At 43.9% G+C, this 12,527-nt stretch overlaps 1 protein-coding gene across 6 annotated transcripts in view; it reads right to left on the reverse strand.

The window, feature by feature from the left end:
• The window catches only part of LOC122931045 (disheveled-associated activator of morphogenesis 2), a 222,037-nt gene that overhangs the window by 43,338 nt on the left and 166,172 nt on the right, over positions 1-12,527 (reverse strand). For 5 of the 6 annotated variants that reach the window (XM_044284944.1, XM_044284947.1, XM_044284948.1 and 2 more), the window contains exons 15-17: positions 4,377-4,484; positions 2,697-2,726; positions 217-323 (exon numbers count right to left, since the gene is read on the reverse strand). In XM_044284944.1, the coding sequence (XP_044140879.1) occupies positions 217-323; positions 2,697-2,726; positions 4,377-4,484 (245 nt within the window). The remainder of the gene's footprint in view (positions 1-216; positions 324-2,696; positions 2,727-4,376; positions 4,485-12,527) is intronic. The other variant, XM_044284949.1, reaches the window with a different exon arrangement.

Consider the following 12,527-nt stretch of genomic DNA (forward strand, 5'->3'; position numbering starts at 1 on the left):
CCTAAAGTTAAGAAAATTGCCTTCTACCTCACAGTTTTTTTTTTGCCTTCCTCTGGATCAACTTGCAGGATAACAGGCCGAACTGGATGGACGGAGGGATTTTTCAGCCTTATGTACTATGTTATGATTGATAGATAGATGTGTTGATACATTGTTGCTCTTCCTCCTCTTGGTTACCTTGTTGTATATGATAGAGGTAGGTAATGTGGCACTTACTTGGAGAGAAGGATGACACAATTCTGCGCCCTGCGCCCATCAATCACGGATAGCTCCTTCACCTTGCGGCTGGACAGGTAGAGATCCTCCATGGAATCAACCTCTTTCTGTCGGGAGAGATATGGAAACAGATGGGTAAGAAGTCATTGGGATACAGGCCGCCCTCCATGCCTTCCACCCTCTGACTAGCAGTAGGGCCACAGGAGATAAAGCTGCTCATACAGCTGAGGATTTGTTACAATGTATCAATTAAGTCCATTTACTGAGCTAGGCAAAGCATCGTAAATCCGTCTCCTGTCCTGGACTTCAGTGTGATAGATTCCTACTTATCCTGATACAGTGTAACAAACGGCAGCTGTATAAGCAGAACTAGTTCCATATAAATCACAATTCATTGGTTTCAAGAAGAGATCTTGAAAGGGCAAGAGAATGAAATAGAAAGTTATTAGAAAGTTGTAGAAGCTTTCATTCTACAGTAAGAAGATGATCCCGGAGCTCTCTCATCCTATAATGGTGCAGGAAGGGGAGGCGCTCATGTAAGTGGAGTTCCCCTTTATGTGGGTTATACATCCATTGGCCATAACATTAAAGTGTTTCTCCGGGATTTTTGTACTGATGGCATTATGACCCCACGTGAATGGGAGCAGTGCTGAAGTAACCAGCCTCGTCCTTTAGACATGGAGTGGAAACCTCGGCTACCCTAAGAATGGGTTTCAATATAAAAATCCCAGAGGACACCTTTAAATCCACCTGTTTAGTATTGTGTAGCTTCCTATCAGCTCTGACCTGTCAAGGAATGGACTCCACCTGACCTCTGAGGAGTCCTGTGGTATCAGATCCTGAAAGTTGCTTGGAGCGGCCTCCATCGATCCCAGAGTTGACAATTGGATTAAGATCTGGGAATTGGGAAACAAGTCACCACCTTCACCTCTTTGTCCGGTTCCTCATTCCTGGAAAGTAATTACAGTGTGGTCATGGCACTGCCATTAGGGGGAACCGCTGCGGCCATGAAGGGGGTACTTGTCTGTACAGTATACTGATGCCAGGAGCCAAGATTTCCAGTAAAACTATGCCCAGAGCATCACTCTTCCTCCACCGGCATGTCTTCTTCTCATAGTGCACCTGGTGCCATCTCTTCTCCAGCCAGGTAAGTGACGCACACACCCCCGGCCGTCCACATGATGTAACATGATTCCTCAGACCAGGCCGCCTTCTTCTCATAGTGCACCTGGTGCCATCTCTCCTCCAGGTAAGTGATACACCCCCCGGCCGTCCACATGATGTAACATGATTCCTCAGACCAGGCCGCCTTCTTCTCATAGTGCACCTGGTGCCATCTCTCCTCCAGGTAAGTGATACACCCCCCCGGCCGTCCACATGATGTAACATGATTCCTCAGACCAGGCCGCCTTCTTCACATAGTGCACCTGGTGCCATCTCTCCTCCAGGTAAGTGATACACCCCCCCGGCCGTCCACATGATGTAACATGATTCCTCAGACCAGGCCGCCTTCTTCACATAGTGCACCTGGTGCCATCTCTCCTCCAGGTAAGTGATACACCCCCCCGGCCGTCCACATGATGTAACATGATTCCTCAGACCAGGCCGCCTTCTTCTCATAGTGCACCTGGTGCCATCTCTCCTCCAGGTAAGTGATACACACTCCCGGCTGTCCACATTATGTAGCGTGATTCATCAGACCAGGTTGCCTTCTTCCATAGCTCCATGCTCCAGTTCTGATGTTCTTGTGCCCATTACAGGTGTTTTTGGCAGTGGACAGGAGTCGGCATGGGCGCTCTGACCACTGTGTGGGTTCACAGCCCCACACACAACAAGCTGCGATGTCCCGGGTATCCTCACAGCTTCCTCTCATGGTCAAGAGGAACATTATCAGCCGTTTGTTTGACAGTATTGGACCAGTTGTACTCTTCACCCCCCCCCCCTTCCCACACACACATCAATGAGCTTTCAACACCCATAACCCTGTCACTGGTTCACTGGTTGTCCTTCCTTGGACCACTTCTGTTAGGTACTAACCAGTGCATACCAGTAAAGCCCCAAAAGACTGGCCGTTCTGGAGATTCTCTGACCCAGATGTCCAACCTGGCTCTTGTCACAGTTCTGCTTCCAACACATTGGATTCAATAACGGACTCTTCACTGCTGCCTATTATACCCCCCCGACAGGAGTCATCATCACCAAATAACGACTGTTACATTTAATGTTATGGCCGATTAATGTATATATTTACCCAGTATATTTCCATATAACTCCATCCATTCTCTACAGCGGCCTAAGGCTTCATGCACACGGCCGTCTATTACCTGCGCGCACTGCGATTACCGGTCGGCAGTTACATGGCTCCTCCAAAGTAAAGACTTATAAAAGGGGGGGGGGGGTCTCGAGGATTATCTTCATGTAGCAGGTTGTGTGTACAGACAGAAAGTAGTGCACAAAGCGAATCCAGAGACGCCACTCACCTGTTTCAGAGAGGTGTTAGTTAGCAGGTCCTAGACAGCCCAGCGCAGGTAAGAGAGAAGGAGACGCCACATATTAGAAATACAGGGCACCACCATTACACAAGAAGCAGCAGAAGTCCCCGCACCCCCATAGATTCCTGGGACCCTAACCCAGGTCCGCACCCAACATGTCAGTAAAGATACAATCTGTGACACGCAATGACATCTTGTTACATTGTGGAAACAGAAACTAATTCTGTGAATGTTGGATGATTTTTTTTCTATACTCACTAGGTTATTACATTGCAATCGCTCAAAATCCAATTCCCAAACATAAAACAGGACCACTCCTCATTGTTATTGCCCAGCCTTCAGCAGCACATACAGTACAGCCCAGAATATTACTCAGAGCAGGAGAAGGAGGTAACAGGTAAAGATCATCTCCACCCAAAAATGACACTTACGTCTAAATAATAAATGATATGAAAAAACTAAGAATCTCCTGTTCAAAACTCAGCAGCACAGGAGTTCCAGAGCCTTGAGCAGCCAATGCCGGGTAAAACCGAGAACCCGTAGTATGTCTTCTTTTTAAAGGAAGGGATCATTTTTCAGTGGAGTTACTCTAGAATGCGGGTTAGGCAACTAGTGTATGAGCAAGAAAGATCCGAAAATGTCTTAAAACATCATGAAGCGACATCATGTTCCTGATAAGACAATGTCACTAACGCTACTTTCACACTAGCGTTAAAGTTTTCCAGTATTGAGTTCCGTCATAGGGTCTTCAATACAGGAAAAAAACGCTTCCGTTTTGTCCCCATTCATTGTCAATAGGAACAAAACTGAACTGAACAGAACGGAGCGCTCCAAAATGCATTCCGTTCTGTTTAGTTGCGTTCCCATACCGGAGAGCAAACCGCAACATGTTGTAGTTTGCTTTCCGTCCTGAGGATGCGGAGCAAGACAATGCAAGTCAATGGGGACGGATCCGTTTTCTCTAGCACAATCTGCCACAATAGAAAACTGATCCGTCCCCCATTGACTTTCAATGGAGTTAATGATGGATCCGTTTTGGCAATGTTAAAGATATGTTAAAGATAATACAACTGGATCCGTTTAAACGGATGCAGATGGTTGTATTATCAGTAACGGACCCTGCCGGAACCAGTGTGAAAGTAGCCTAAGGACCTCACACACATGAACGTATTTTTAGTCCAAGCCCAATCTGCACAGAATGTGGACAGCACATAGATGTCATCGGGGTGCTGTCTGCATCCGTGCAGCCGTTCCGCTAATTATAGAACAAGTCCTATTCTTCTCTATTCTTGTTTTCTGGACATAAATAGGCATTTCTATAATGGGACAGAGAGAAGTATGGGATGCACATAGCCTGTATACGTATTTTGTGGATCCGCGGCTCAGGGCCTGCCAAATACGTACAGTCGTGTGCTCCAGTTTTGGGTATAATTTTACTTGCTAAATCTAATTTATCGAAAGGAATCAATTTACAACTACTTCCATTTACTAGGTCTTTTCCTCCAGTCACATCAAGAGCAGCATTTAAAAATCTTCAGAATGCCATCTGGATTTTTGACAACACCAAATCTAATAATGTGCAAAGCTCTAACATAAAATGACGTTTACCAGTGAAACTACATTATACACCATGGTATGGCCTGGACCCCTATGAATCTTCTGACCTACCTGGTGTCTCTGATAAGCTGAGAACATTCTCTCAAATTCTTCTAGATCCAAAATTTTAAAGGCTCGGACGTCGTCAATATCATTCCAGATTGTTCCACTGATTTTGTCCTAAAATCAAATAAAAATATGAATTAATAAAGAATTACAGTATGTATTAGAAGAATAAACAGCAATATCTAATATGTACATGTCAACATCCATTACTTATAAACCACAACTCCTCTTTATAGACTACTCCCCCAACATGTAGACACCATAAAATGTACACCCAAAGAGTGATAAGCAGGGTGTTTTAGAAATGATAGATAATCGGTTCTCACCTCTCTGGTGTTCTCTCCAGTACTCATAGTATAAACAGCGATACTCTGGATATTCTATTGATGATAGATAATCAGTTCTCACCTCTCCTGTGTTCCCTCCTATCCCTATACTATAAATAGTGATAAGAAGGGTGTTCTAGTGGTGATAGAAAATCAGTTCTCACCACTCCTGTGTTCTCTCCTATCCTTATTCTATAAACAGTGATACATAGTGTGTTCTAGTAGTGATAGATAATCAGTTCTCACCTCTTCTGTGTTCTCCCCTGTCCTTTATACTATAAACAGGTGATAAGCAAAGTGTTCTAATGATGATAGAGAATCAGTTCTCATCTCTCCTGTGTTCTCCCCTGTCCCTTATACTATAAACAGTGATAAGAAGGGTGTTCTTGTAGTGATAGATAATCAGTTCTCACCTCTCGTGTGTTACCTCCTATCCCTATACTATAAATAGTGATAAACAGGGTGTTCTAGTGATGATAGAAAATCAGTTCTCACCTCTTCTTTGTTCTCCCCTATCACTTATACTATAAACAGTGATAAGAAGGGTGTTCTTGTAGTGATAGATAATCAGTTCTCACCTCTCGTGTGTTACCTCCTATCCCTATACTATAAACAGTGATACATAGGGTGTTGTAGTGATGATAGTTAATACATTCTCAACTCTCCTGTCCTTATACTATAAACAGTGATAACCAGGGTGTTCTAGTAGTGATAGATAATCAGTTCTCACCTCTTCTGTTTATAGTATAAGGGACAGGGGTGAACACAGAAGAGGTTATAATCAGTTCTCTCCTCTTCTGTGTTCTCCCCTGTCCCTTATACTATAAACACGTTATAAGCAAAGTGTTCTAGAGATGATAGAGAATCAGTCCTCACCTCTCCTGTGTTCTCCCCTGTCCCTTATACTATAAACAGTAATAAGCAGGGTGTTCTAGCAGTGATAGATAATCAGTTCTCACCTACCCTGTGTTCTCCCCTGTCCCAATGATAAACAGGGTGTTCTAGTAGTGATAGATAATCAGTTATCCCATCTTCTGTGTTCTCCCCTGTCCCTTATACTATAAATAATGATAAGAAAGGTGTTCTAGTAGTGACAGATAATCAGTTCTCACCTCTCCTGTGTTCTCTCCTGTCCTTATACTATAAACAGTGATAAGCAGGGTGTTCTAGTAGTGATAGATAATCAGTTCTGACCTGTCCTGTGTTCTCCCCTGTCCCAATGATAAGCAGGGTGTTCTAGTAGTGAAAGATAATCAGTTCTCACCTCTCCTGTGTTCTCCCCTGTCCCAATGATAAGCAGGGTGTTCTAGTAGTGACAGATAATCAGTTCTCACCTCTCCTGTGTTCTCTCCTGTCCTTATACTATAAACAGTGATAAGCAGGGTGTTCTAGTAGTGATAGATAATCAGTTCTGACCTGTCCTGTGTTCTTCCCTGTCCCAATTATAAGCAGGGTGTTCTAGTAGTGATAGATAATCAGTTCTGACCTGTCCTGTGTTCTCCCCTATCCTCATACTATACACAGTGATAAGCAAGGTGTCCTGCTGATGATAGATAATCAGTTCTCACCTCTCCTGTGTTCTCTCCTGTCTCTTATACTAGGCATCTTCATTCATCTCCAAGGCACTTAGTTACAATAGCTTAAACTGTGCAGCACATGCTCAGTAGTGAAGACCAGAGGAGTAAGTTCACTACTGGGCATACTTGCAGTCACTTCAGAACAGGAAGACGGCATTAAAGGTGTTGTCCAGGAATAAGCACCTTTTCATAGGTGCTTCCAGCCTACCTCTTTTATGGAAAGTGTCATACTTACCTGCTCCTCACCTCTCTGGTGCTGTGTGCTGGCTCCTGTGTGTCTTTCTTCTGGTCTGAGGTATGTTTAATCTTCTTCAGCACAGACATGATGATTTGCTCTGCTGAAGCGACCTAACTGGCTTCAGCGGTGATGTGTCACTTGGGGACACCAGTCACTGGTTGCGGCAGTGCAGGTGATCATGCCCATGCTGGAGAGGAAGTAAAAAGCTGTGGAGTGAAAGATGGCCTCACGGGAGCCAGTGCTCAGAAGAGGAGCTGCACAAAGCAGGTAAGTAGGAATCTACCCACAGTGGAGGCTGCGGCACTGGTGAAAAGGTATTAATTCCCAGACAGCCCTTTCACGTTTCTTTTATTCCCACTTAGACTTGCACAGGATTCTCTGCATTTCCAGGACATACATCCAGAGATTTTCTTACTTTTTCTAAGGGTGATGGCGCACGGTGCCGTTCAGACATGCATTCAGGATGCAGTTTTCAATTTAGCCAGTTTAGCAGCCTCGTTAACCCCTGGTGTTCTGCATAGTGGGAATGATTTCATTAATTTCAGCTAGCTACAATAAAAAAAACTGCATCCTAACTGCGTGTCAGAACTGCACTGTGTGCCAGCGGCCTGAGGACAAATTGATATATTTCTTTATTATTAAAGGGGTTGTGGCAGGTTTTTAAGTTATTCCCCCTATCGACAGAATTGGGTACAACTAGCTGGGGGTCTCCCACCAATCACAAGAACTGGGGTCCCGTTCCCCTATTCTGATGGAGCAGCAGGTCGTGCATGTGCAATGCCTCTCCATTCATTCTCTATGGGAGCGCCGGAGATAGCAGAGCACAGCTAGTACTATCTATGTATTGTATCAGTGGCGTACATAGAGAATTAAGGGCCCCATAGCAAGGATCAAACCAGGACCCCCACACAGGGCAGAAGGGTTTCCGCCTAAACCCCTTTCACTGACCTTCGGGACATTTTTTTCGTTTGCTAAGAGTTGTTTCTTTAGATGGGTAGAGTCCTGACCAAGTTTTCACCCCCCAGTAGAAGAGGAGATAATCCCAACTAAGACTGGGCCCCCTCTTGCCCTGGGCCCCATAGCAGTCGCATGGTCTGCCGCTATGGTAGTTACGCCCCTGTATTGTATGTATGTATCTATGTATGAATGTTTGGTTGTATCTCTATAAGTGCTGTTTGCATCTATGTATGTATGTTGCATGTATGAATATATTTGTAATGTATGTTCTGGACCTATGCATGCATCTATTTGCCTATGTATGCATGTGTGTATATATGTATCTATGTTTTAATGTTTCCATGCATGTATGATGTCTGATGCCTCTATGTAGGTTTGAATATATCTATTGTTGCATGAATCGATGTGTGTGTATATATTTATATATATTTTTTTATGTATATATATATATATATATATATATATATAGATATATATATATCCATGTATGTATTTATCTATGTATATATGCACTGTTTGCATTTATGTATGCATGTTGAATGTGTGTATATAAAATGTATATATATATATATATATATATATATCTATATATGTATATATGTATCTATGTATGTATCTATATAGGCATGTATCTGTTTGTGCATATGAATATATGTATGATGTATGTGTCTGTGTATGTACATGTACATATGTACATATTTATCTATGTATGATATATATCCATGTATGTATGATGTGTCAATGTAGTTTTGCATGCCTCTGTGGATGCATGTATTTATGCATGTGTCTATGTATTTATCTATGGATGCATGTATATATGTATGTATCCCTGTATGTATGATGTATCTATGCATCTATGTATCTATATATGTATGATGGGTGCATGTATATATGCATGGTCTATGTATGAATGTATGTCTGTATGTTTGGCAGTTGTCATGGTTCACCTACACGGTTATTACAGTAGAAGCAGCGCTGCGCTCACACATCACGGTTTCAGATGAAATTCACTTGGGAATCTCTGGTTTTCATCAGAGCCACCCTTTAATTTACCAATTGTCATTCCTCTCTATGGCCACTAGAGGGAGCAGCTATAACAATCCTTCTGATGTGAGAGGAATGCGCCGCTCCTCCTGCTCTGCATTTCCAGAAGCCATCGTTGTAATCCTGCAGAAATGCGATGTTAAATAAAAATACTTGTCATAAAAGGGAAGACATTCCTGCTACATTCCTCCGGTCCCCGGGCGCTCCTATCAAATACTTCACATGGGGCCCGGCGAGAGCTATCAGCTGGACGGCCTGGATGCAAGAGACAGTTGTGGAAACCAGAGACAGTCACTTTATCAGGGATTCAGGGTTCATGGAGGAAGAGGAATCTGCGGGAATGTCGCCATCCATGATCCCGTAACGAGGCAACTTAAAGGGCCACTCCTCACTGGCCCCCAGCCATCACCGTAGAGACAGTCCAGCATGGGAGAGTCCATAACATAAGGGATGGTGGGAGTTGTCACTCAGAAGCAAATCCATGACCCTGCATAAGGGTCCAGAGCTCCAGAATCCTGACAACCAACGCCGCTCTGTTGTCTGCAGCCGAAAAGTATAATTCACATTAAATAAGAAGGTTTATACTTTGTGTATCAATTCCTCACCATGTTCAAGATCTCTGCTTGCTGTCAGAACATGGCAATTTTCTCTCACAGCTGAGAGTTTGTTAAATTGTATCCAGTCTATAGAGCCTGAACTGCAGACTGATACAATGTAACAAAGTGATACAATGTAACAAACTACCTAGAGATTTGTGCTGCTCCAGCGTTTAGCTCGCAGAGGATAGTCCAGACTGCACCCAACTGTGAAAAATAGTCAGTAAGAAGGTTGCAAGTTACTGACAACAAGCAGAGATCTTGATTTGAATTGAAACTGAATGTATTTTACAAAACTGCAGAACTTTGTGAAAAAAGGAAAAGGATATTTCTCCCTGGTTCGCCCCTGAAGCCTCCAGCTGAGCTTCGTACTGTACATGAAGTGATGTCATTGTAACAGAGAAAGTGATGTCATCGGCGGGAGCACAGTGCATGTCACCCAGACTCCCTGTGCCCCAAATATTCCTTTTCTTATGAAGCGCGTGATGTCCCTTTAAGGGCTGGCATGCACCGGCGCCGCTCTTTCTTATTGTTCTTCATTATTCCATTTTTAGAGACAAACTTAATAAAGTCAAGTGAAAACTAAGATTTAATTAATAGTCTGAGTCGCATCCAGGAGGCGGATAATCATGGGCCTGAGAAGTCGGTAAATGTGCGCGTAATTGTGCAGTCTCCGTGTAGTTGTCAGCAGCCAGTCTGGAGTTGTCAGCGCATCCACCAGCCTTACGCCTCCTGCACACGACCAAATGGCTTTTTCAGTATTTTGCGGTCCGTTTTTCATGGATCCGTTGTTCCGTTTTTTGTTTCAGTACTGTTTCCGCTTCCGTTCCATTTTGCCTTTCCGTTTGGTTTCCGTTTTTTTGCGGATCGCAAACGGATGCATACAATAATGTTTAAACAGTTAGTACATAAAAAAATTGGGCTGGGCATAACTTTTTTAATAGATGGTTCTGTAAAAAACTGAACAGATACGGAAGACATACAGATGCATTCCTTTTTTTATTTGAGGACTCACTGACTTGAATAGAGCCACGGATAGTTATTTGCGGGCAATAATAGGACATGTTCTATGTTTGAACGGAACGGAAATACGGAAATGGAATGCATACTGAGTAACTTCAGTTTTTTATTTTTGCGGATCCATTGAAATGAAAAGTGCTGTATACGGAACGCAAAAAATGGAACCGGAAAAAAAAAACTTTTGTGTGCAAGAGACCTTAAAGGAACACTTAGTTAAGATGGCCGCCACTGCCCTCCCCCTGAGGCTAATCCTGCCTGCCCTCACTAGCCAGTAACAATAGCCCCCCAAAAGTGTCAGCAACCAGAGCCCTCCCCCTAAAGGGTTAATCTCCTGCAGCACAAAGGGGTCCTCTTACCACATGTTGCTTTCATTTATACACTGAGCAGACGGCAGATCTCCCTTCCCTGCTCTGCGCTGCTCCAACTCTGCATTCTCCAGCTCTGCTGAGTGAGGGAGCGTCTGCCAAGCGCAGGGACAGGGAGAAGTGCACACAGCCCAGGCACTGTTATCAGCTGCTGGGGAGGACCTGGCTCTAATCATTTACTTACAGTCCCTGGCTGTCAGTAATGTGACCTTGCACGCTGCGTGCTTCTGCGTCCTCCGTCCTGCAACAGATAGACGGACCCTGCCTAGCAACACATAGACGGACCATGCCTAGCAACAGAGAGACGGACCATGCCTAGCAACACATAAACGGACCATGCCTAGCAACCCTATTTTAAGCAGAGGTAAAATAGGCAGTACAGGGAACTAAACTGTGGAATTAAGGGGTAATTGAATACACAGTGAAAAGTTGAAATAGGGCCACCAAGGAGATATTAATCACCACAATCCAATACTCAAAAAAAAAAAAATATATGACAGTTATACTTGAATGAGATAAATACGACCAGAACTTCTCGCCTGGGAAGAAGTGCAGTCACTGCCGCCACCAAAGATGCAAGATGCCACCAATAACAGCTGCATGGCCGGATTCACCGGGCTCCTCACTGTACTGGATGGAGGGGGTCTCTGCATTCACTCTGGCAAAGCGAATGTCAGCTTCAAAAATTCTGTGCAGATTAATTTCACAATAATCTTTATAGGGGAAGCCCTGTTTTTTACCGTTATTCCAAATTCCCTGCACAGAGGTTTATACAATAAAATTCTCACCACCTGCAGAAACCACTAGAGGGAGCTCACTACATACAGATTATACAGCCACCACTAGAGGGAGCTCACTACATACAGATTATACAGTCACCACTAGAGGGAGCTCACTACATACAGATTATACAGCCACCACTAGAGGGAGCTCACTACATACAGATAATACAGTCACCACTAGAGGGAGCTCACTACATACAGATTATACAGCCACCACTAGAGGGAGCTCACTACATACAGGTTATACAGCGACCACTAGAGGGAGTTCACTACATACAGATTATACAGCCACCACTACGGGGGAACTCACTACATACAGATTATACAGCCACCACTAGAGGGAGCTCACTACATACAGATTATAGAGTCACCACTAGAGGGAGCTCACTACATACAGATTATACAGCCACCACTAGAGGGAGCTCACTACATACAGGTTATACAGCGACCACTAGAGGGAGTTCACTACATACAGATTATACAGCCACCACTAGAGGGAGCTCACTACATACATATTATACAGCCACCACTAGAGGGAGCTCACTACATACAGATTATAGAGCCACCACTAGAGGGAGCTCACTACATACAGATTTTACAGCCACCACTAGAGGGAGCTCACTACATACAGATTATACAGCCACCACTAGGGTGAGCTCACTACATACAGATTACACAGTCACCACTAGAAAGAGCTCACTACATACAGATCAAACAGCCACCACTAGGGTGAGCTCACTACATACAGATTACACAGTCACCACTAGAAAGAGCTTACTACATACAGATCAAACAGCCACCACTAGGGGGAGCTTACTACATACAGATTATACAGCCACCACTAGGGGGAGCTCTCTACATACAGATTATACAGCCACCACTAGAGGGGGCTCACTACATACCGATGATATAGTCACCACTAGAGGGAGCTCACTACATACAGATTATACAGCCACCACTAGAGGGAGCTCACTACATATAGATTATACAGCCACCACTAGAGGAAAATCCCTATATAAAGATTATACAGCTACCACTAGAGAAAGCTCACTACATACAGATTATACAGCCACCACTAGAGGGAACTCACTACATACAGATTATACAGCCACTACTATTGGGAGCTCACTACATACAGATTATACAGCCACCACTAGAGGGCGCTCACTACATACAGATTATACAGCCACCACTAAAGGGAGCTCACTACATACAGATTAAACAGCCACCACTAGAGGGAGCTCACTACATA

Source organism: Bufo gargarizans, chromosome 3 (assembly GCF_014858855.1).
Source record: "Bufo gargarizans isolate SCDJY-AF-19 chromosome 3, ASM1485885v1, whole genome shotgun sequence".
In the NCBI taxonomy this organism is placed as follows: Eukaryota; Metazoa; Chordata; class Amphibia; order Anura; family Bufonidae; genus Bufo; species Bufo gargarizans.